This window comes from Peromyscus californicus, unplaced genomic scaffold, assembly GCF_007827085.1.
Source record: "Peromyscus californicus insignis strain IS unplaced genomic scaffold, ASM782708v3 Scaffold_1__1_contigs__length_55948999, whole genome shotgun sequence".
Taxonomy (NCBI): Eukaryota; Metazoa; Chordata; class Mammalia; order Rodentia; family Cricetidae; genus Peromyscus; species Peromyscus californicus.
In genome coordinates this window covers 51,938,292-51,964,386 of record NW_026294492.1, presented here as the reverse complement: position 1 = coordinate 51,964,386, position 26,095 = coordinate 51,938,292, and the positions used below count along the sequence as shown (strand labels likewise).

The window sequence follows — 26,095 nt, the reverse complement described above, 5'->3', positions numbered from 1 at the left end:
CAATGTTTAGCCGTGCCAGACCTTAAACTTGTGTTGTTCCTGCCTCAACCTTCCATGTGGTGGGATTCCAGGTGTGCACCACCACTCTCAGCTAGAAATTCATGTGGGAAATTAGCAATTTGAGTCCGCCTTCTTCTAAACAGTAATGTAGCTAAAGGTGTGTCAATCATGTTTTTTTTTTTTTTTTTTTTTTTTTTTTTAAGTTTTTCAAGACAGGGTTTCTCTGTGTAGCTTTGTGCCTTTCCTGGAACTCGCTTTGGAGACCAGGCTGGCCTCGAACTCACGGAGATCTGCCTGCCTCTGCCTCCCGAGTGCTGGGATTAAAGGCATGTGCCACCACCGCCTGGCTCAATTATGGTTTTTAAAAATCAACTTTTGGTGTCATTAATATTTTCTTATTCCTTATTATGTGGCTTTCATCTCTAATCTTTACTAGTCTTTCTAAGCCCTATCTTTCTGTGCATTACTCCTTTTGCTTCCATTTTATGTGTGTTTTGTTTGTTTGTTTAGGTTGGAGTTGGGACTTTTGAGAGCCAGGTGTATTGAAGGCTTCCTCAGAGGCCCTGATGAAATCAGCAAAGGAACGCTATTTTTGTGTCCTGCCTAAGGCAGATGTGGCAAGGTCTGGTCAGGTACTAGAGGGAGCATCTTGATTGAGTCAAGTTCCCTTGACTCTTCAGCCTGAGAATCTGTTGTTATTAGTCTCATGGTCACTATGAGCTCAGCCTGAGGTATCCTGTGTTCTTCTTGCCAACATTGCTAATTTATCTTTCTGCTGGACTGTCCCATTCTATACCTACAGTTAGCATATAGGACCTGTAGATCTTAATGAACTTGCTTAGTTCATGTTTGTGTTTTATGTCTCATCCTATGTCCTCACCCTGATTACCTTCCCTTTTGTAACTCTAATTATTGGTGTTTGATGTCATAGACCAAGCTTGTTTAACCTTTTGATTCCCTGCCTCAACCTTCCAAATGCTGGCAAGATAGGCCAGTGCTACTACAGAAGGCTGGTAAAGTGTTATTGTTTTGACTACCAATGTGCAGCTGAGAGAGATGTGTTTAATCCTAGGTGTGCCATATTGAAATTGCTGATGCCTGATGAATATCAATTAGGTGTTTTAAATTTGACCTGGATAAGTTGGGTATCCTTTCAACCCTGAGGCAGGAGGATTGTTCCACTGCACACTGAAAAATGGTCTGTGTATGCACAGTGCCTAGTAAGAGTAAAGGGAAGTGCCTTCTGAGTGCAGGAAGACTGTAGGGCCACGTTTTTTGAGCTCAGACACAAGTTTTACTGCAATGCCAATCTCTGCAGATCTGGGATAATTCCATGTCTGGGGTGGCAGCACTCTGTCCCTAAGAGAACTGTTCCTATCATTCAGACCTCACTAGCCAACCAGGACCTCCAGTTAGACCTGCTAGGCAGACCCAACATCCAGAGTGGGGGAGGGCACTTCTGGTCTGCTATGCAGCAAGCTTGGAGGTCCAGGGGCTGAGGAAGGTTCTGGTGTTCTTGTGTGTTTACCTGTGATCTGTTGCAGGGAGCTGTGAGGAGAGCTGAGTGAGCTCTAATCTAAGAAATGGTGAGCAAGGATAGCTGTCCCCACAAGAAGAGGAGTGGCGGGAGCCTGTATGAGGTTTGCTGGAGTTAGGTGTGTTGATGGGAACCTGTGGCCAGACTTCACATTTAGTGCCAAACTGTTTGGTCCCCCGAGGTCCCTGAAACTCCTAGGTGAAAGCGGAACCTCTGAATGTCTTAGTTGCAATGTTGAGCTTTGCAGAGCATGAGGAGCTGGAGCTCTTAAGTGGAAACATCCTTGTTGCAGACATAAACATGCAGTGAGCCTCAGCTTCTTTTACTGTCACAATGGAAGGCCGATTTGCTAACTCTCAGCACCCTAGTTCCTGGATTTTGGGGGTTGGTCACTGCATTGGTGAGATGGCAAGCCTTGAAGTTGGTGACCATATTTACAATTTTTTGTTGTGCATCTCTGATTTTTATTCCCAACTGTCTAACCGAGTCCTGCACTTTCTGTGTTCCCTTATGAGAGGATTGGTGGATCTTGAGCAGACTCTCCCAGATGGTCAGGCAGGATGATTTTACTGTCTGCAGTCCTCCACCACCCGTCTAGACAGAGTCATAGGGAGGGTCTTGATCCAGGTAAGGTCTTCCTTAGTATACCCAGGATGTTTGGGTAGATTGGGTGCCTCTGGGTCCACCAGTACACATGCAAAGACTGTATCAGTCTGGAGTGCCACCTGCCAGGTGGTTTTGTCAGCCAGATTGTTGCCCCTGGGGATAGGTCCATCCCCTTTCTGGTGCCCCAGGCAATGGATGATAGCCAGTGTCTTGGGTAACCATAGGGCTTTTAGGAGGGCCAGGATCTTGTCTTTATTTTTGATAGTTTTTCCTTCCACAGTTAGTAGTCCCCTTTCTTTGTATATTGCCCCAGGGACATGTGCTGTGGCAAGAGTGTACTGACTGTCAGTGTAGACATTAACCCTCCACCCTTGCCCCAGTTCTAATGCCTTAGTTAGGGCTATCAGCTCTGCCCACTGGGCAGACATCCCAGTTAGCATCGGCTCCACCCATATCACTTCCTCTGCAGTGGTGACTGCCGCCCCCAATACCTCCAGACATCTTGTACGGAGCTGCTGTCATCAATTCCAGGCCACTTCTGCTTGGGCAATGGGGTGTCCTGTAAGTCTGGCCTTACGCTATGTGCCTGGGCCAGGATCCTGGATCAGTTGTGCAGCGGTGCTTCCAGGTCAGGATCAGACAGTAGAGTAGCTGGATTCAGAGTTGAGGGCACCTGGAAAGTTATTCTGGTGGGGTTAAGCAAAAAAGCCTGATAATGAGTCATTCGGGCATTACTCAGCTATCAGTCGGGGAGGGGTCTTGCTTGGGAACTCCCTCAAGAGCATGGGGTGTTGATTATGGTGAGACTTTGTCCCAAGATCAGCTTGTCAGCATCCTTGATCAGTTGGGCCACGGTCACTATTATGTGGAGGCAGGGTAGCCATCCGGCTGCCACAGGATCCAGTTTCTTTGACAGATAGGCTATAGGCTGTTGCCAGGGGCCAAGTGTTTGGTTAGGACTCCCTTGGCTGTCCCTTTGCTTTCATCTACATATAGATGGAATGGTTTGGTCATGCCTGGCAGGCCCAGTGCTGGAGCCAAGAGCAGGCTTTTTTTGAGTTTGTCAAAGGCCAACTGGTGGTCCTTAGTTCAGGTAAAATCTCTCCCTTCTTTGGTGACCTCATGTAAGGGGTTGACCAGTTCTGCAAAACCTGGGATCCACAGGCGACAGAAACCTGCTGGGCCTAAGAACTCTCTCACCTGCCTGGCAATGGTAGGTGTTGGGATCTGAAGTACTGTTTCCTTCCGCACGTCCGAGAGCCACCACTGCCCTTCCTTCAAGACATACCCCGGGTATGTTACCTGCTGCTTGCAGATTTGGGCTTTCTTGGCTGAGGCACGGTAGCCTAGGTGTCCCAGAGGTGTCTGCAGTTGCTCCTCAGTCCTGGTCAGACAGGTTTCTTGATCTGCAGCTGCAATCAGTAAGTCATCAACATACTGTAACAGACTGATTTCTGGGTTCTGTGCCCAGTACTCACCCAGGTCCTCATGCAGAGCCTCATCAAAGATGGTAGGGGATTTCTTGAATCCTTGTGGTAGTCTGGTCCATGTCAACTGGCCACTGATCCCGACCTCTGGGTCATGCCATTCAAAGGTGAAATACTGTTGGCTTTAGGGGGCCAGAGGCAGATTGAAAAAGGCATCTTTTAGGTCCAGGACAGCATACCATTGCTGGTTTGGGGGGCAGTGACCTGAGTAGGCTGCACGGGTTAGGCACTGTGGGGGTATGTGTCAATCACCCTCTTGCTAACCTCCCACAAGTCCTGGACTGGTCTGTAATCATTGGTATGAGGCTTCTTGATGGGCAACAGGGGTGTGTTCCAGGCCGACTGCACAGGCCCGAGGACACTGAAGTTCAGTAGCCTCCTGATGTGTGGTGTGATGCCCTTCTTGGTCTCTAGGGGAATGGGGTACTGATGGACCTTGACTGGGTCTGCCCCCGACTTTATTTCCACATAGTTGGGGGGTTGGGGGCAATGCATTGCCAGCCCCATTCCCGCTGTTTCGGCCCAGGCCGATGGGAACTCCCATAGTCATTTCCCCAGCTGGGTATCAGGCTCAGTGGCTACCTGATGCAGCCTGTACTCTTCAGTCAAATTCCTGGTCACCAGTACAGGAATGGGTTTTCCCTTTTTATTAAGCAATTTAGCTCTTTCATTAGAGAAATATATCTGGGCTTTCATTTTGGTCAGTAAATCATGGCCTAACAAGGGGTATGGGCATTCTGGAATTAACAGGAATGAGTGGTTTACCTGGCCCGTTCCCAAGTCCACAGTTCTTTGGGTAGTCCATGAATAAGGTTTGACTCTGGTGGCACCCTAAAGCCAAGTCTCTTTGTCTCTCATGGGTCCATCAGCCCTCAGTAGCAGAGTTCTGAGCTCCCATGTCCACCATTAAGTTAATTGGTCTCCCCTCCAATGTTAACCTGGGGCTTGGGGAGGGGGCCAAACCCTGTCTCCCCTAATCACTGTCCATATCCTGTTGGCTAAGGACTATAGTATTGCCCCTAGCTGCCTTTGGGGGGCATTCTTTGGCCCAGTGCCCTTCCTCTTTACAGTGTGTGCATTGTGTTTTTCCCAGCTGGGGCCTTTGTTACCTCTCGGCTCTGTAGCCTGCCTCCTCTCCAGCCGCCAGGCGCTGCCGTCGTCCGAGGTGCTCTTCAGTTCTGCAGTAGCGGCCAGCAGCTCACTAGTGAGGTGCCGATTCTTGTGTCGCTCACTTTTGATTTTCTTTTCCTCTTCACCATCCCTTCCATTATACATTTTCTCAGCACCTCTACTAAATCCCTAATGCTTTTTTTCTTCGAGGTGTTCCAGCCTCTGTAGCTTTCTCTTGACATCTGGAGCTGACTGGTTAATAAAGCCAGGGTCATTGCAGTGGCATTTTCCTGGGTCTCAGAATCATAAGGCGTATACCTTCTGAAGGCCTCCTGGAGGCACTCCAGGAATGCTGCTGGGCTTTCATCTGCTCCCTGTCTTACATCTTAGACCCTACTCAAATTTGCAGGCCGCCTTGTGGCTGCCTTGAGACCTGCCAACTGAGTGTGGTGATAGAGCAGGAGGCTTCAGCCCTGTTGTAGTCCCACACAGGGCAAATCGGGGGAAAGCCGCATCTTTGAGAGTCTGGTTAGCTGTGGGCTCTCCAGTAGGGCCTTGGTCTGTATCCAGTCTCTCTCCTCTGTCATGAAGAGGACCTGCAAAAGCTGCCTACAGTCATCCCACATGGGAAGGTGGGTGAAGAGAATTGTCTCAAAGAGGCTAATCAGCTCCTTAGGATTTTCAGAGAAGGGTGCTTTTTGGGCTCTCCAGTTGTAAAGATCACTAGTGGCAAAGGGCAAGAAGTAGTGTGATTGATTCCCATCCTGGTTGGGAGGTCCTGCTACCCTAAGAAAAGACTGTTGTGCCAGGATCAGGGGTATCTCTCCTACAACTGTGGGTCCCAACAACTGGTCATTCTCTTGCCCCAGGGACTGCAGCATTCGGAGCCAGAGGAGGAGGAGCCAGCTGGACTTGCAGGAGGGCTGGTAGTGGGATGGCTGTACCAGGATTGGGGGCAGAAGGGGGGACAGAAAGATCTCTTCCTCTGTGTTGCCTTCTTGAAGGACCTCTGGCTTAGGAGCTGAAGGGGCCTTGGTGGCTAAGTCTTTCTCAGCAGCGGCCAGGACTTTAACCTGTTGGGGCAAGAATGGTTTAATCCAGGAAGGGGGGTCCTCTACCAGGTCCCTCTAGTCCACTATGTAGGGCACTTGGTTGGGGTACCCCACTCATGGTCTGAAGACAGTCTCCTCCACTGCCCCAATAAGGGCCAGGGCCAGCCAACATTGAGTGCCAGCTATTTCGACTTACAATAGGTGACAAGTTTAGACTTTTAAATCAGAATCAAAAGATTATGAGCACTTGTGTTTATATCGCGCTAATGAGTTGAGACTAAGTCCAGAGAAGAAGTCGTCTGTCCCATAGTGTTCGTCATGGTTAGAAACACAAATACAGAGAAACAGATACCAAGGAGACCAAAGGCACAAGAGAAAAGCTTGCACTAACAAGACTGAAAGCAGGGTGTTAAATGGAGTGATGGCTTGCTGCCATGTGGGAGCGACCCACTTGTGCGTCCAAATGCCATCCAGATAAACAGATGTGGGGCTCTCTGTCCCCACTATTGAATGTCTTCCAGCCCCTTGTGATCATGGTTCTCTGGCGTGCCTGCCCTTAACCGTTCCTGACCACAATCACTGACTTAGGTGCGCACGAAACTAAACACAGACAGACAGACAGGACAGACAAACAGACACTTACCAGCTGGTCAGAGGCCCTCTGGTCTGGAGTCCGTGGGGTCATGAGGGTTCCTAGCCAACACACCAAATATTATGCCCATGTCGCGAATCTCCCAGAGACCACCAGTCACACAAGGGTCTTTTTATTTTCAGGTTCGAACCCGACCACTACCCTATGCTCCAATGCAGCAGATGGAGAGAAATGTGGCAGCAGCAGCAGGCTCACAGGTAGGAGAGTTTTTAAAGGGAAAACCACCAGCTGGGAATTACTTGCCTTGGCATTTTGGGATTGGATGAAGGGATATGGGGCAGGGCGATTTTTTTGAAACTATTGGTCTAGACTTTTGGTGTGAAACCACATTTGAAACTATTGGGTTAGACTTTTGGAAAGAAACCCTATTTGAAACTAATTGGCTGCTTCTAGGGTATCGGTTTCATTGTCACCGCACATTCCTGAGATTCTTCCTGGAACTGAGTACAGCCCCCAGTCACCAGGCGGTCTAAAATGGTGGCCCTTCCCTAAGATGGAGTCTGTAAAGTCAGTTCTAGGCCTTCATATTGCCTTTACAAACCTCTTTCATTTGCCTCTTAAGGGGTTTGATGAAGCCCTGAAGCTTTTCTCTGTGATGATATGGAGCCTGAGCAATGGATGTCACCTGATGTCAGTCTTCTAGAGCAGGCAGATGCACTGATCACACAGTAGTTGTAAGTAGTCCTCACAGAAGTGGGTCAAGACTTGATTGTGCTTCACATCGCTGGGCCTGGTCTCCTGCCTCTTGCTTTTGCTCTTGCTCTTCCTGCTATGGAGCTCCTGGGTAATCCCAACCATCCTTCTAAGCTGGGCATTGCTTCTGAAATTCCCCTCTTGGAATTGCTGTCAACGGACAGGACAGTAGAGCTTGCCTTGTAGATCTGCCCGTAAGTCCTTGATACAGGACTGACTGAAGTTGTGTGCACATTTGATGGTGACTGGGTCTGTCAGCTCATCCAGACACAAGGGGAATTTGTCCTCTGCCTGGAGACTTTCCAAGGTCACCACCAGTGCCATTTGGCTGGGAATGAAGCCCATCTGGACCCAGGTAGGCTTCTTTCTGAGGATTGTCTCTGGGTACTCAGCAGGAACAAGCAGACTCAATTGCCCTACAGTTCTCACAGTTCCTCCTGGAAACAGCTGTGGACCCAGTGATGTCTCTTGTGTTTCCCTCAGTGATGGAAGCCTTGAGGCCTTTGAGATTTTAGACTCTAATTCCAGTTGTCAACTGGGCCCACAGCCAGTGACAGCTCAGGTGGACAGCTACTGTTCTGGACTCTGGCAACTCACAGTTGGGTTGCATAAAAATAACTTTCTTAAAAAAGTTTACTTTGGATGTTTACACTCAATGCCCAACTCCAGTCAAACTCAGAGCAGCATCACATGTCCCAGTCTGTTGTTCCCAAGCCTGTAATATGGAGCCATAGTTCCTCTGCCTATTTGCCTGCCCCCACAGCAGGAGTGGGGGAAGGAGAGAGCCCCAAGGCAGACTGACAATAAACAAGGCAGAGCACAGACTTGATTAAATTTCTCTGTAACTCTTGATCCCCCTGCTTCCACCTGCCAAGAGCTGAAATTAGATGGCTGGGATTACAGGAGTCCTGCTGGGGATCAATCCCAGGGCCACAAGCATGCTAAGCAAGCGCTCTACAAACTGAGCTAGGTCCCTAGCCCATATTTTGTTTTGTTTTTTGTTGTTTGGTTTTGCTTAGTTTTAATTCTTGGTTTTTGTTTTCAAGACAGTGTCACTATGTAGCTCCAGCTGTCTTGAAACTCACTATGTAGACCAGGCTGGACTCAAACTCACAGAGATCCACCTGCCTCTGCATCCCAAGTGCTGGGATTAAAGCATGCACCATTAGGCTCAGTTTGGATCTTTTGACGGAGTTTCATACTGTAGCCAAGGATGACCTGGGATTCCCCATGTATACAGACAGCCCAGAATTGCATGAAATTTGAAGCAATGTCATTTGTTTCAGCCTCCTAAGTGCTGGGATTAAGTCCACATACTGCTGGGTGGGTCTTTTGTTTTAAGGATGCTAGAAATGAACCACTGAGCCTTGCTTGGGCTAAGCAGGAGTTACATCAAGGATCTAGTTGTATCCCAACCACCAGCCATACTTTGGATTCAGGTAAATAAGGATAATCTTACTATAACCTTTCACTTTTCTTTTCTTTTTTTTAATAGAAAAATCTGGACACTAGTTGATTTTAATTTTTCATGTTTGTTACTTTATAGTTAAATGTGCCACAGAATACCTTGTAAAGTAAAAACCCAGAAGACAGATAACCCTTAATACACAAATAAAAATGAACCCCTGCATGGTTTGGTGAGGCACATCTTTAATCTTAGGTAGAGATGGAGACAAAGACATCCTACTCAAGGTCATCTTTAGAGACACAGCTGATTTTGAGGCCAGCCTGGACTATATGAAACCCAATCTGAAAACATAAACCTATTCATAAGGTAAAGGTGCTAAGCCTGATGATCTGATTTCAGTCCCAGGGACCCACATTTTGTCCTGTGATTGACACACCCACTTTATGATACATGTGTACACAGGCACACATACACATGCATGGAAAATAAATGTTAATAAAAATTGAAGAAACAGAACAAACTTTCATTGCTCTCTTATTCCGTCCCTCCCCTAGTTTGACCATCCCATTCCCTCAGGTTCTCATCCCCATCCTCTCCCCTCCACTACCCACCCATCCCTAGTTTACTCATGGAGATCTCCTCTGTTCCCCCTTCCCAAGGTGATCTGTATGTTCCTCTTAGGGTCCAGGGAGACATTATGGAGTAAGGAAAAAACCTGGTGCTAGGGAAATTCCCAGGAATCCACAAGTATGATCCCAAATTAGACTACTAGCAATAGTGGTGAGGGTGCCTGAGTTGACCTACCCTGGTAAGCAGATTGGTGAATACCCTAACTGTCATCACAGAGCCTTCATCCAGTATCTGGTGAAAGCAGATGCAGAAATCCACAACCAAGCACCAGGCCAAGCTCTGGGAGTCCAGGGCAAGAGAGAGAAGAGGGATTGTATGATCGAGGGAGGTCATGGATGAGGAAATCTACAGAGACAACTGAACCAAGCTCATAGGAACTCACAAAAATTGAACTGACAGCTGTGGAACCTGTATGGGACTGGATTAGACCCTCTGAATATGGGAGATAGTTATGTAGCTGGGTCTGTCTGAGTGGCCCCTGGCAGTGTGATCAGGATCCATCCTGGAACCTTAGCTGGCTTTCTAGATCCCATTACCCACTCCTCCCCACACCTGCTCCTCCTCAAGTGGTTTCCATTTCAATCAGTGGAGCTGTATTGGCTTCTCTGCTCTAGCAGCACTACTTAGCTGTTAGACATCTCTCCTTTACTTGAAGGTCCAGGGGGTCCTTCCACACTACATGCTTCTATAAGGAAGCCTGGGTTGCCTAACTGACCTTTTGTCCCTCAGCCTCAATATCACTTCTGTCACAGAGAATATAACTGTGGAAAGTGTGTTTGTCTTCATTCAGGTTATACTGAAGCATAAGCAGGGTACTGAGCTCACTGGCCCCAACAGACCTTATGAAGAAGGAAGGAGACCTTAAGGTGCAGGGACAGGAAGAGCTACCTTTCAGAAAGGTCAAGTGGCAGCTGACAGAAGCAGGACTGTATAGACATTCTGGAGAAATCCTGAAAATGTCCAAGGAACTGATTGATTTGAGCAATTTCCATGTTGTAGCAGAGAGTTTTCTGTGTTGTGTGACTGTTTAATAAATAATGTTGATTCAGAAGTCTCCTGATGCATGCATCTAGGACCAGTAATTTGGGAGCCTGAGGCAGGAGGGCTGCTAGAGCCTCCAGCACTGACCTACCTCCCTCTTTTCCCTGCTAGTAAACACAGTCCTCCTGCATTGTGACAGGCACTAGGGCACATATGTGGTGGGGTCTGAGGACAAATTTCCTGAGGTTGTTCTTTCTTTCCACTTTCGCATGTATACCAGTGTTCAAATTCAGGTCCTTTGGCTTATATTGGTATGACAAATAACTTTATCTTGGCCTGCTAGTCCAAATCACTGGCCCACTGCTTTATTTTTAAAAGAGGCTTTATCTTTCAGAGATATACTTTGAATTGTCTTTGTAGCCCAAGCTGGCCAGGAACTACTTTACACACTTAGCCCAGCCTGATCTTGAATTTAGTTTTCCCACCTCAGCCTCCAAGTACTGGGATTGCAGATCACTTTTAAAACAGAATTCTACAAATGCACAAAGTTCTCTCTCTATTACACCCAGCCCCTTTCTTTTAAAACCTTTCTGCTATGTATCCTAAGAAAACCTGGTAATCAAAATCCTTTAGCCTCAGCCTATGGAATGTTGAAATTACAAGGATGAGTCATTGTGGCAGGACAGACGTTGTATTTACCAGTAGAAAGAAAGATCCTGATCTCCATGACTGAACAGTGGGAGCTGAATATATGTGTTGTGATGATATGATGGCTAACAGGACTGATTTTGGAGAAAATTAGTCTCCCCCTCCAATCTGCAGTTTGTATGGGTAGGTGGGTCTAATGTCTTCCAGGCTGACCTAGAACTTCATGTATTCCAGGATGACATGTCAATCTTCCTGCTTCCATTTGTCAGTTGCTGAAATAATAGGCATGCACCATCACAGATGTTTTATGTAGTACTAGTAATTGAATCCAGTGTTTGTTTCATGCTACAAGCACTCCACCAAATAAGCTACACCTTCAGTCCTTGAAGCACAGTTTATCTACATATTCTTCAGACACTAGATATGATTTCCCTCACACCATCAGTTCTCTTGACACAGCCTATCTGTTTGTAATTTAATCCCCTTCTGACATTAGCTGGAAAAAGTTAGATCCTACAAAGTAAAGAGTTCAGACTCAGAGGAGCCCTCACTTGGATATCCATTATATATCCATGCCTCCCACACTGATCAATCAGCTATTAATCAACTGTGGGTTTTGGTGACCTTCTCCTCTGCATAACTTTTAAGACAGCTCACAGTGGTTATGGTAGCAGTGGTGTGACATGACTTTAACTAGGGAATCACTTTACTTACACTTGGTGGCTGTATCTTCTTCATAAATACATCTTTCCTTTTTTTAAACACAAAAATCTACACTTTACATAAAACATCAAAGGTAGGCTTGAAGCTCAGTAGGTCGAGTGTTGGCTTAGCATTGTACCAGCCTTTGATTTGGTCCTTTGTGTAGCATACACTGGGTCAACAGCTACAATGCCAGCACTTAGGAGGTTGAAACAATGAGGTGACAAATTATAGGCCAGTATGGACTACACTAAGAGAACTTGTCATATGTATGTGATATATATACACATATATATCACAACATCAACCAACCAAATCCATTCAAATGTTTGTGGACATCATTGACCACAGAGAGAGCTTGAGGCCATCATGAGATACATGACACCTTGTCTCATAATTGAATAAATAAAGAATTAATTAATATATAAAAGGTTGAAATATTAATGTTATGATGATGCTGAAATACTGGGCCCAGTGTTGTTTTGTGTTCTCAAATACTACTGTGCAACTTTAAAACTAATATTGAAATGTTTCATCATACAACATTCCATCATGTGCCATAGGATTGGCTTATCAAAATTCTAAATATATCTAGACAGTATTTACAAGAAAAAGTAATATTTATACACTATCTAGATGGTATAAATACACACAACTGGACAGTGGTCTCTAACATGAGTGTTGTACCCAGCACGAACACCAAAATATCTGCATATTATAGATGAACTGGATCTCTGTTTTCTTGAGTATTCAGTTACTAGGTGCCTTGAATGAAACAGATGATCATTAAGCTGAATTCTAAGGTAGGGTTAGGGGAATGTTGTTGCAGGATATTTGATCATACTGTGAACCCCGAGATTTCATTATTTACTGGAAAAATCTGTTTCTAGTTGTGGTGTGGCTCAGCCCTAGCACACACCTTTAATCCTAGAGATTTGGGCTTGAATATTGTAAACAGGATTTGAGTCCCATGTTGGGTGCTTAATGTTGCTTTTATCCAGATCTCAGCCATTCAATTTTATCAATAAAGACTCAGAAGCCAGATGAAAGCCTCCTAGCTCAGAGGCAGAGAAAGTACCCAGCTGACCTTCCTCTTCAGTTGACATCTCAGAAAATACTTCTTCCTCCTCTGCCATCTCAAACAACTCTCCTTTTTAACCCCATGTCCCTCCTTTCCCCTTCCTGTGTGTGTCTCTCCATCCTATTGACTCCTTTTTACTCTCTATTTTTTTCTAAATAATCCTATGTTCACTTCCTGTCAACTGGTTGCTTGCTCTGCCTCTTGACCTATGATTGACTTTATTTAATCCTGTTTAAAATAAGCAGAAGTCTCTTGGATTAAAGGTGTGTGCTAGAGCTGAGCCACAACTAGAAACATATTTTTCCAGTAAATAACTCAATCTTGGGGTTTACAGTGTGACCAAATATCCTGAAGCAGAGCATGGAGCATACCTTACATGTCAGCAATGGAGAAGTGAACTGGGGCAGGATTCTTACCAAGTTTGAGGGAATGGGTGGCTTTCCTTATGAGAACCTAGATACATTTTAATTTTTAAATATTTGTTTACTAGCTTGTATGGGAAAGGGTATGCCCATGTCATAGTCCCCATGTGGAACCCAGAGAACAACTTATGTGAGTTGGTTCTTTCTTTCCACTATGTGGGTCCTGGAGATCAAACAAAGTCAGAATTCCCAGCCATCAGGAAGCTGGATAGGAAGATCAAGTCTGAGGACAGCAAGCCCATCATTTTTTAACCACCTTTATACATACATTTTCAGTTCCTTCACTTTACTGGGCCTTCACACCCTGTTAATATCCTTAATTCTCCTAGTCTACAATTTCAGGCTAAGTTCAGTCTTATTTTATTCTTTTTTTCCCATTTCAATAGTGTACTAAGATCTGTCTTAATGATTTTCCCCAGAGTTTGGCTTTACTTTTGACACTTTCCAACTCCCAATCAACTCTATAGGGTTATAGTTTTCCAAACACAAATCTAATCCTGGCATCTTCCAGATTTCAACCTTGAAATGGCTTTTCATGACTCTAAGATTTTAAGACAGTGGGTACCAGCATCTTGACATCACCCTCACAGTTCAGGTTTACCTGTGGCCATTTTTGGTTAAGACTACTAGAGTGTCAAGGTCACTGTATAAATTCTTGTCTCACAGCCCAGCGTTTCTAACAATCCCTTTAATTCCAGCACTCTGGAGGCAGAGACAGGCAGAGTCCTCTGAGTTCTGGGTCACCCAGGCTTTATGCTGAGTTTCAAGCCAGCAAGAATACATACACAGTGTGTTACTGTCTCAACAACACAACCAAACAACCAACACTAAAGGCGCATGTAACTGGATAGGCTGGGCCAATGAGATGGCTCAGCTAGTGAAAGTGTTTTCAGGTGTATGAAGCACATGACCACCTGAATTTGATCCCCTAAACCCACATAAAACCGGTAAGGAGAGACTCCACAATGTTGCCTTTTAATCCCCCAAAGCACCATGACATGCCCATGCCCCCACTACACACCTCACAGAAACTCAATAATCAGGTTTTTTAAATGTGTAACAGGCTGATCTAGCATTGCTTCTAGCTCAGGCGGGGCTTACATTGAGTTGCAATGTGTGCCTCTGCACCTCAAATCCAGATGTGATCATGTGTTTCTTAAGATCTTAAATTTTATTTATGCTATGGGTATTTTTCCTACATATACGTGTGTGCAGCATGTGCATGCAAGGCCCTGAAGAAGCTAGAAGAGGGTGTCAGGTCCTCAGGGACTGCAGATACAAATGGTTTTGAGCTGCCATTTGAATGCAAGGAATTGATATTTGCTCCCCTTCAAGAACAGCCAGTGCTGTGAACCCAGTGAATCATGTCTCCAGCCCTTTATTCAGAGACTTAATAATATTTTTTTTTTATTCCCAACAGCCAAAACATTCCCTTTCAGGTTGGTTTAAAGATCATTTCTACTGGGGATGAAAAGATGTCTTTGCAGTTAAAAGCACTGGTGGTTTTTCCAGAGGATTGTGTTCAATTCCCAGACTCTACATGGTGGCTATCAACTGTCTGTCATTTCAGTCCCAGGAGTTCCAATAAGCCTCTTCTGGCTTGCAAGGACACTTCACAGATGTGGAGGACAGACGTACATGCAGGCAAAGTACCCATACATGTATAATAATGTTAAAAAACAAACCAGTTCCTTCTACCACTCACTACTTTGTATTCCCAGTTGTTAAAGAATCAGATCTAGGAGCACAGCAGGGCTGGGAAAAGGATCAAGGTATCACCTGCCGCACAAGAAAGGTCCCTTAGTGGTTTACTTGGAAAGCCTTCAGGAAATGGTAGCCTGTCCTGAGTTTTAACCGTCCAGAAGACAGAGGCTGTAATACAGTGCAGCATGATTATGATTCCTGGTAGTAACCTCAGGACTTCAGGGTGGGGTCTTTCAAATGGAAGGCATGCAGGCAAATGCTCTGGCACCTGTCCCACATGTATACTACATGACAGTAGGAGGTTGGCCATGGATGGTTGTCATACACACAGCACTTGTGTGGAGATCCCAGTAGCATAGGTAAGTATTGCAGGACAGCAGTGTGGAGGATTCGTGTGACACTCGACACCTTTCCTTGGGGGAATGCCACTGCCCAGTGGCTTTTGAGATCCCAGCTTCTCAGAGGTGAGAAGTGCCCACAATAAACTGTTCCTGTCACAAATGTGGTCAGGAGTGGGCTGGTGACAGTAGAGCAGACTCAGTCTTCAGCCTGGATGCTGTGTAAGCACTGCCTGAACAGGCCTGAGACAACGTCCATACACAGAGGCAGGCCTTGGTGCATCCTGCTAAGGGGTTGATTGAGCAGCCCCTATATTAAAATTATTCACTTGATTACAAATTTCTTTGCTTTTTGTCTTTCTTTGATTTTCTTTTCTTTACCAACTTAAGAGTAGAGTTAGTTTTTTAACCCAAAAGAAAGTGCCCAGGAGGTATGTATTTCCATGAAGAACTCTTCATTTGTTTCCACTTCCCCTGAGGAAGGTGTGCAGAGAGAACTTAATGATTTGGTAGGAAAGTTAGCTATGAGTCCTTTGCTTGCTGCTGCCATCCCGGCATAGTGATGAAAGGAGTTCCATGTTGGTCAGTTTTTGTACTACTACATAGCTAGCTCTTTTGCTGGATTTTTTTTTTTAATTTTGGTGCATTTTTTTTAAAGATTTATTTATTTATTATGTATACAGCATATATGACTGCAGGCCAGAAGAGGGCACCAGATCTCATTACAAGTGGTTGTGAGCCACCATGTGGTTGCTGGGAATTGAACTCAGGACCTCTGGAAGAACAGTCAGTGCTCTTAACCTCTGAGCCATTTCTCCAGCCCTATTTTGGTGCATTTTTGTTATTGTTTATTTTGAGTTTTCAAGATTCTGAATTTGGGCCATTGCGATGTGCATGAACACACATGTCAAAGTAGATGTGTGGAGGCCAGGACAAGTTGGAGGAGTGAATTCCTTCCTGAATATCGACCTCAGGTTCTCAGAATTGATTGCAAGTATCTTTTTCTTTTAACTTTTATTGATTCTTCTCAGATTTCACATCATGTATCTTGATCCCACTGATCTCCCCATCCCCCAGCATCTGCCTTTGCAACCTTCCCCACCAAACAAAATAAAATTTGAAAGAAAAAGCAAGAACTAAACAAAGGAAACAAAACAAAAACAGAAGACAAACAACCAAAACAAAACAAACAAAAAGAAATCTCATTATGGACGCTGTAGTGTGGCCTGTTGAGCCACACAGTTTACCCTTAGTCCCTTCGTCTTCACCTGTAAGTGTTCCTTGCCATGGGTCATTGGTCTCTTTCGAGGCTTCTGGCTTCTGCTACACATTTGATAATGGACTCTCGCTGGAGCTCCTCTTGGATATCCGGTTGTTATTCTGTGTCATGGGGATCCTACAGTTTTGTATCTGTTGGTTTGTCTCCATCACCTGTTGCAACAGTTCATTGATGAGGTGGATGTTGGGGTGAGCCAACAGAGCCCTGCTTCTGGGCTTGGGTGATGGTAGCTTGGCTGGTCAGTCCACCAGCTTTCCCCAACTGTCACCACCTGGGTGAGCTCTCCAGCACAGCCTCAGTCAGCTCACCCAACGCAGCCTGCAGCAAGGATTGAGGCCAGTTCTCTCGCTCCCAGGCCCTCGGGTCTGGCTTCTCCACACTCACACCACCAGCACCAGCTCCACTGTCTTACCCAGGCAAGGTGCAAGCCCCACCCCCCGTATTGTTGTAAGGGGGAGCATGGGGAGGGGAGTCATCTCTCCTACTCTCATGCCCTCAGGGATGGCTCACCTGCATTCCCCCACAACAGGGTTAGCTCTAGTGTGCTGCCCTGGCAGGGTGCAGGGTCCACTCTTCTGTATGTTAAAGCTGGTGAGGAGGAGGGATAGTTCTCCCACTCTTCATGATCCTGGGGCCAGATCTATTGCCTGATTGCAGATAGCAAGGGGTGGGAGAAGAAGGGCATCTTTTCCTCACTGCAGACAGAGGTGGGCATTCAGTTCTGCCCGTACCTTCTCACACCCTCAGGGACAGCTTACCTGTGTCTCTGACAACAGGGTCTGCTCTAGTGTGCTGCCCAGGTGAGATGCACACCTATGGTGAGAGGTGAGGGCATCTTTCCTATTGCAGAGGGTGGGGCAGCTCTCCTGCTGCAGTCAGTATCCAGCAAGGGGGCAGGTCACTTATCCCAGGGCCACTGAGGGGCAGGGCCAGCTCAGCATGGCCCTCAGGTTTCAACAAACTTGGTTCCTGTGACCCCCACCATGGTAACAGAGGCCATGGACGTCAACACAGACCCCAGCCACAGCAGGATCACAGACCCAGGCATGGCCCATGGCAGCAGCTGGGGCCTGGGCATCACTATGGCCCTGGTGGCGGCACAGGCTACCCAGATCAGTATGGCCCTCAGACACCAGCACAGTCTCAGGTAGCTGACCAGACCCTGGGCATCTGCAGAGTCCTCATCAGTAAAGGGGGTCATGGACATCAACTCAGACCCTGGGGTTGCAAGTGCCTTTACTCACTGAGCCTACTAGCTGGTTCCTCTCATAGCACTCCTTTCTAATCCACCTATTTCAGTGTATTGGTTGAATATACTGAATGTAAAACTTTTGCATCAAGCCAGCTCAGACAGTGTTTAAACCTGAGTTTGGAGGCCTTGATTTTTTAAATTTCATCTTAGATGGGGTAGAGAATGTTATATTAAGAAGTCCTTTAACCCAGCCGGAGGATCTGCCCCTCCCCCCGCCTTTGGAAGAAATATTTTTATCCTTTTGTCTTACTTCTCCCTCTCTTCCTCTTTCTCTTTCTCTGTTTCCCTAAAAAAATCATCCACTGTTCCTTCAGAGTTCTTTCTACTTAGGTTATACTCCTGTCATGGTTTATATTTTCTCAGTCTCCTCATGCACCTATCTTTGAATGCTTGGTCCCAAATTAGTGGAACTAATTGTATAAAATTGGGAGCTATGCCCTTGTTGGGGTAAGTTAGTCTTGTTTATTAAGGTATGACACTGTAGGTTGCTGTGGGATGTTCTGTATGTCAAATGTGTTGCTGATTAGTCAATAATTAAAACACTGATTGGCCATTGGCTAGGCAGGAAGTGTAGGCGGGGCAAGGAGGAGAATAAAGCTGGGAAGTGGAAGGCTGAGTCAGAGAGACACTGCCAGCCGCCACGATGAGAAACAGCATGTGAAGATGCCGGTAAGCCACGAGCCATGTGGCAAGGTATAGATTTATAAAAATGGATTAATTTAAGCTGAAAGAACAGTTAGCAAGAAGCCTGCCATGGCCATACAGTTTGAAACCAATACAAGTCTCTGTGTTTACTTGGTCGGGTCTGACGGCTGTGGGACTGGCAGGTGAGAGAGATTTGCCCTGACTGTGGGCCAGGCAGGAAAACTCTACCTACAGTAGGTGGGCCTTGAGGTTTCAAAAGACCAGTGAATGGCAAGTGTTTCTTTCTGGGCACCTGCCTGTGTATCAGGATGTAACTCTCAGCCCCGTGCCTGCCTGTAGTAATGTATCCTTTCAAGATGATAATGGATTAACCCTCTCTCACTTTAATCAATCCTCAAAAGTGTTCCATTACAGGAGTTGCCTTGGTCATAGTGCTTCTTCATAGCAATAAAACAGTCCCTAAAATAGGTTATTTCAGTAATATTTTTGCATATTATTTCTCTGAATTTGGTCTGCTTCCTGTGTAGTTGAATAAGAATAGATGAAAGAGTGATGGACTTACAAAATAGTCAGTCTCTGGCATGATTATTACTGATGGCTAATGCAGATCCATAGAGAAAAGTAGCCACAATAGGGGCAGAAATTAACGAAACCTGTTTGTTTGGAAAGAAAAACAACATTAGGTAGATTTGGACTGCAGTCCTGTGCTGAAACATAGTCAGTAAGTATCAGGGAGATTGGGGCCATTAAGGAGAAGGTACCTGCTTTTCTTTGGAAATGCAGAAGAGGTATTGTAAGGGCCCTATACCACCCAGCAAAGTGTTTAAATATGAAAGGAAAAGTCAAGGTGATTCCTAGTCCCTGGAGGCTACTCCATACAAAACTTTCTGCTGCTCTATACTGGGGCCAAGTCCATTCCAAGCTAGAACCCCATTGGTGGTGTCATCTGTGTGGTACTTTTTCTTAAAAGAAGAAAGATGCAACATTTAAAGGTCATGAAGTCTTCCTCTATGGTTCAGCTCTGTTGTAGCCATCTGCTTGGCAGAGTCATTGCTCCACTGGGGAGACTGTCAGACTGCACTGCGTAAAGCCATGAAAATGAAGCATGGGTTGCATTTTGAGGTCACAATATGTTGAGATACCCAAGCTTTGAGATAATTGACATGAAAAGCTGAATGTCGGAAGTGGAAGTAGGCAACAAGAGAGATGTATGAAAAGTTTCAGTGAGAAAGAGTCATCTACGCCCTTTGAAACTGAAGCTTCGGGTGTCTGACACAGAGTTGCAGGGTTGGGTGTTTGCCCTGCAGGTTTCAGGTTTGCCTTGGTCCAAACTTGGCTAATTTCTGTGAAATGGAAATTTGTATTCTGTACCATTGTGTGTTGGGAGTATATAATTTGTGTTAATTTTACAAAATATTACAGTCAAGAGATTGCCTTGAGTATCAGAAGAAACTTTAGACATTGAAACAGTGCTGGGACTGTTTTATAATATGGAGATTTTTGAAATTAGAATAAATGCATTTGCATTATGGGTTGACTGTGGTACTATCATGACCTGTGTCAAAATGTGGGTTGAATGAAAAAAAATCTCCCAGAAATGATAATGTATTTGAGCATTTGTCTCTGGTTTGTGGCCTTCACTGGGGTGCTAATGGAACCCTTTGGAGGAGGAGCCTTTCTGGAGGAAGTTGGAACCTGGGAAAGGACGTTGAATGTTTATACCCTCAACATACTTGTTTGTGTGTTTGAAACTGATCAGTCCCTTCCCTTCTCATATAACCATGTCATCACCACTATTAGATACACCATCCCTAAATAATGTAAGGTAAAATAGAAACAATTGCTTTTCCTTGGTAATCCATTTTTCTGGCCTGATATTTTGTGTTTATATTTTTGGCTGATTGAATTGGATTTTTGTTCATGTCAAGCATTTGCTCTTGTGCTGAGACTTACCTTCATCATGTCTTCTGAACTTTGATAGAGGGTATTGTTAGTTATTTTGCGGTGCTCTTACCCTGCGAGGAAATGTCACGAAACACGACAGAATCCGCTAATAAGAGTTTTATTAAGATGAAAGGGACAGAGAGTGCCCAGGCCTGTGGAAGACACATGTGTAGAGAAGAAGAAGAAGGAGCTGGGAATATGGTGCCGGCTTATAAAGGCTGGGTGGCATAGATGCGTACACAGGTCAACGTAACTACTCCACGCATGCGTGTAGATCACATGGCTACTTTGCGCGCTTACGGAACCATGCAAAGTCACGGATCCTGGTTATGTGAGATGCCTTGACCTGGAAATGGCTATTTTGACCTGGAACTGGCTAGGCAGAAGTGTCCAGGTCCGCCGGGCATATGCAAACATGCCCAACCGTGAGGGTGTGTTGTGAACCCATCAGGTATCATTTTTCAAACCAAGATGGCATGCATTCATGACATTACTATTGATCTCTTAAATCACTGGATTGTAGGCATGTCACATTCTTCCTATGTTTGTGTATATGTTTTTGATTTATTTTAAATTTTTGTAATACGTATATGAATCTTTTGCCTATATATATGGATATACACCACTTCTGTGCCTGCTGTTTATTGAAATAAGTTGAGAGCATTGGATTCTCTTGAACTAGAGGTTTGAATGGTTGTGAGTCTCCAAGTGAGTGCTGATGATTGATCCAGGTCCTTTTCAAAAGCAACAGGTTTTCTTACCTGTTGGCCCATCTTTATAGACCTCATTGTTGTTGTTGCTGTTGCTGCTGTTTTATTGTTTTAGGATCAGCATTTACTTTACTGATGCTTTTGAGAACTCTTTGATCTGTCAGTCAGTAACTTCTTAAAAATGCATTCTTTTGTAGGAATGTCATATTAGTCTTAGAGTTTAAATGGAGTCACTCCAGTTTTTTGATAGACAAATACAGAATGTTTACCTTTTTTGGAGGAATTTTGAACAAGCCCCTGAGTGCTATCTATTTTTTGTTTGTTTTTGTATTTGTGTGTTTGTTTGTTTGAGACAGGGTCTCACTATGTATACTTGGCTGTCCTGGAAATCACAGAGGTTCACCTGTCTCTTCTCCTGAGAAGGTTTGCAGTACCATACCCATATTGTCTATTATTTTCTGGAGTTAATAATTTTGATACAATCTTGTTTATGTATACTCAATAGTGTTGCTCTGTTTGTATGTCTCTCTGTATAGGTTGATAGGCATTTCTCCTTCAATGACATATTCTATTCAATTGGCATAGAAATGGAAGGTGTTATCCTACATTTATGTTTCCTTGTAAAATGAGTTGATGACTGTATTTGAAATTCTGTGATATGGAATTAATATAATGACCATGTAGAATTATGGAAATATATTCTCAATGAAGTGTACATTTGCAATTCAGTCAGTCTCACCATTTCAATTATGAACATATATGGGACATTTTAGGATGCAGTGACCTATGAGGATGTGCATGTGAACTTCACTCCTGAAGAGTGGGCTTTGCTGGATTCTTCCCAGAAGAGTCTATACAAAGAAGTGATGCTGGAAACCTACCGGAACCTCACTTCTATAGGTAAGAATGTGAATTTTCCTTCACTTTTAAACTTAAGGTGCCAAGCCATTTTTGGAGACATGTTCTTCTGTGATTTCGACTGTGTAAGAGGAAGAATATAGTAAATGAATCAGGCATTGTTCTAAGGTTCACTGAAAATAGTCATTTAAATTTTGCACAATTTCCAGTAATATACATTTTCTGGCACTGTATTTTAGGTTACAAATGGGAAGACCTCAATATTGAAGAACATTGTCAAAGTTCTAGAAGACTTAAAAGGTAAATTTCATGTGTAAACTGATGCAAGTGCACCTCTGATGAAATTTTACTGTGCCCTGAAGTTTTAATGAAAAGTAGCAGTGTAAATAAGCACAACTTTGTGATGATTATTAAATTCTCACAACAGCATATACCTCAGTGTCAGGTAGCTGATCAGTGTTTACAAAATATTCCTTTAAGAAACAAGACAAGGAAACAACACTTTAACAGATGACGCAGTTTTAATCATGGCCCCATGAGAGCCATTTTGTAGAGCTGTCCATCCACTTACTTTCACACGATTCAAGTATTGTAAAAGTCACACACATTGATTAGGGATTTAGTATATGTCCAAGACCTTTTCTAAGCAAATCGTCCATGTTAAATCTATTGTTACTGATACACTTGTATTGACTTACCATATTTTATTGAGAGGGGCAGTTTGTGAGAGTCAAAAAGGTTATTGTCAGAGAGCCCTCAATCCCTATACCACATCTCTATGAATAACAAAAAGGTTCAACTGTGTGAGTGCAATGTGAAAACCTTCTGTATATTATTCTCCCATTAATAGGTATATCATCGGTCACTCTAGATACAAGCCATGTGATCGTGAGGGATATGGAAAGAAGCAATGTCCATCTGTCTCTACCAAAACAATTAGAAGATGTGTAACAGTCCCCACTATAAGAAGACAAGGTGAATGTGAGACAGGTTTACAATTAACTGGTTTTCCAACTGGTTCATTTTACACACGTAGTCTGACTCTCAGTAAAAGAAAATGTTATAAACGCAATAAGTATGGTAAAATTCTGAGTTCTTCCAGTTCTTTTAAAAGACATGAAAATACTCATATGGGAAAAGGAAGTGATAAATGTGGGCTACGTATGAAGGGCTTTAACCATCACAGGTATCTTCAAACACGCAAAACAACCAATAATGAAGAGGATCTCAATGAACGTAATGAACGTGATAAAACCTTCGGATCTGATTCCTCTTTACAATTACAACAAAGAACTCATTTGGAAACAAAATCCCATGAATCTAATGAAAGTGATAAAGACTCTGTATCTCATAGTCCTCATCAAATACCCAGAACTCATTCTAGAGAGAAAAGGCATGGACATCATCAACATGGTAAAGCCCGACCTGGCTATCTTCAAAGAGATGAAAGAGTTCATACTGGAGAGAAACCCTTTGAATGTAATCAATGTGGTAAAGCCTATGCATATAAAAGTCATCTTCACAGGCATAAAAGAAGTCATTCAGGAGAGAAACCATATCGATGTAAACAATGTGGTAAAGCCTTTGCACGTAACTGTCATCTTCAAATGCATGAACGAACTCATACAGGAGAGAAACCATATCGATGTAAGCAATGTGGTAAAGCCTTTGCACGTAACTGTCATCTTCAAATGCATGAACGAACTCATACGGGAGAGAAACCATATCGATGTAAGCAATGTGGTAAAACCTTTACACGTAACAGTCATCTTCACAGGCATGAAAGAGGTCATACTGGAGAGAAACCATATCGATGTAAGCAATGTGGTAAAGCCTTTGGACGTAATAGTAATTGTCAAAGCCATGAAAGAAATCATGCTAAAGAGAAACCTTATGAGTGTAATCAATGTGATAAAGCCTTTGGACAGAACAGTCATTTTCATAGTCATGAAAAAAGTCTTACTGGACAAAATTCCCATGAATCTAATCAGTGTGATAAAGCCTTTGCAAAGAACAATCATCTTTTAAGTCATGAAGGAAATCTTTCTGAAGAGAAACCCTATGGATGTAGTCAATGTGGTAAAGCCTTTGGACGTAGCAGTAATCTTCAAAGGCATGAAAGAAGTCATACTGGAGAGAAACCTTATAAATGTAAACAATGTGGTAAAGCCTTTGCACAGAACAGTCATCTTCACCGGCATGAAATAAGTCACACTGGAGAGAAACCCTATGAATGTAAAAAATGTTGTAAATCATTTACACGTAAAAGTGATCTTCACAGGCATGAAAGAGGGCATACTAAAGAGAAACCCAATTAATGTAATTAATGTGGTAAAGCCTTTGCATGTAAAAGTAATCTTCAAATGCATGACAGAAGTCATACTGTAGAGAAACCCAATGGATGGAAGCAATGTGGTAGAGACTTTGCATGTTGTAGCAACTTAGAAAGCATGACAGAATTTACAATTGTGAAAAACCCCATGATGCTAATAAATAAGGTAAAACCTTACACTCCACATATATTTTTCTCACTGAGCTATCATACTGGTCCTTGATTAAGATTAGTAGAAGCACTCCATCTTAAAATATTGTCTCTTTTTCAAATTGTAAACATAGTGTCATCCAAGAATATAGGAATATAGGATGGTTTGAATAATAAAACCTATTTACAAATGAAAATGGTATTCATGTTTTCATCCTTTTATTATGGTAATTTATTCTGAGGACTAAATACTTGTTCCTAACACTTTCTCAGAAACACAAATGAATGGCAGAGAATTGTCTCAGTGGCTAAAGGTAGTTACCGCTAAGCTTGATTTCATTCTCTGTGAGAACAATATTCCTCATAGAATTTTTTTTTTAATACTACACTTGGATTATGGCATACACATACCATTACACCAGCACATGCATAAAAATGTTTGATAATGAAATGACTAGGACACCAGCTTAGGAGACTAGCTTGGTATGATCTCTAGTACTCACATAGAAGAACTAGAGAACAAACATCTGTAACTTGTGCTCTGACTGGTAATATGAACATCATGACACAAGTGTATATACACCATTAAAATTTTTTAAAAAGATAAAATTAAAGAAGAAAAAAACTCAACCAAAATGCTGAGAACATAGTTGAAGTTAATACATTGGAAAATTTTAAGAACTATTATTGTTCATGAAAATAATGATGGTTCCTATTTAACTCTTATCCTTTCATTGGCTGATTCAAAGATGGGTAATATTTAAAACATCTCTCTGCTGGGCGGAGTGGTGCACACTTGTAATCCAGCTCTTGAGAGACAGAGGCAGGTGGATTTCTCTGAGTTTGAGGGTAGCCTTGTCCACATAGTGAGTTTGGATGGCTATATCTATGTAGAGACAACCTTTCTCAAAAAACTAAAAAGGGGGTCTAGAAAGATGGCTTAGTGGTTAAGGACATTGGTTTCTCTTCCAGAGGTCCCAGGTTCAATTCCTATAACTCATGGAAGCTCACAACTGTAACTCCAGTTCCAACGATCCAACACCTTCACAGAGACACAAATGTAGGCAAAACATCTTTGCACATGAAATAAAAGTGATCAACTTTAAAAACCATATATCACATTATTGAACTTTCTCTAACATAATTTGGACTCATCTCTACTTAAATTTTTCCTTGTGTTAACAATGACAATGAGAAGCAATGTATAGAGTCCATTCACAGAGGTATAGAAATCCACTCAATTCTTCATTCACCTTGTAGCAGGGACTTCCATCATGCTAGTGATAAAAGACAGAAGAAGTAATGGGACATCTTTAATTTTTGCATTATAGTAGCATCTTTGGGAGCTGTAGATTTGAGTCAGTAGTATAGCTGTCATTCAGTACCTAAGTTTGGTTCCTAGTACCCACATCAGTGGTGAAAAATACCTGCAAATCTTAGTCTAGGATGTTTGATGCACTTTTCTGTCTTCTTGGAACCAGATATGCTAATGATGTAAATGTAGATATACATATATTTATATAAAATCATGTATATGTGTATGTATGTATTTATATGTTTGTATGTGTTGCAACTCCATATTTTAAAAAAGGATTTCTTCATGTATGTGTTATTTTTTAATTAAAATAAAATTAATTTTTGTGTGCGTTGTCAGAATACTGTCCTGGAATGGAGTCATGTGAGGAGAATTTTGAATGCTTGAACATGCCAAGCAATGAAATCAAGGGTCATGTGACCTCAGTTTCTTCAAAACATAGAATTATTCTTGGAATGTGGTTTTGTGCCCCTCCTAATATAGCAAAAAGGAGTGAGAGGATATTTCATATTACTTCTTATTGCTTGCTGTTTTTATTCCTTTAAATGTTAAGCTAGCC

The 26,095-nt window shown here is 43.4% G+C and overlaps 1 protein-coding gene across 18 annotated transcripts in view; it reads left to right on the top strand.

Moving 5' to 3' along the window:
- LOC128115851 (zinc finger protein OZF-like) overlaps nt 1-25,877 on the top strand; it is a 58,145-nt gene extending 32,268 nt beyond the window's left edge. For 11 of the 18 annotated variants that reach the window (XM_052746963.1, XM_052746962.1, XM_052746958.1 and 8 more), the window contains 4 exons: nt 6,567-6,641; nt 21,655-21,781; nt 21,979-22,039; nt 22,590-25,877. In XM_052746963.1, coding sequence (XP_052602923.1) covers nt 6,567-6,641; nt 21,655-21,781; nt 21,979-22,039; nt 22,590-24,057 — 1,731 coding nt within the window. In that variant the 3' untranslated portion in view covers nt 24,058-25,877. The other 7 variants (XM_052746967.1, XM_052746965.1, XM_052746966.1 and 4 more) reach the window with 6 other exon arrangements.
- Nucleotides 25,878-26,095: the final 218 nt, after the last annotated feature.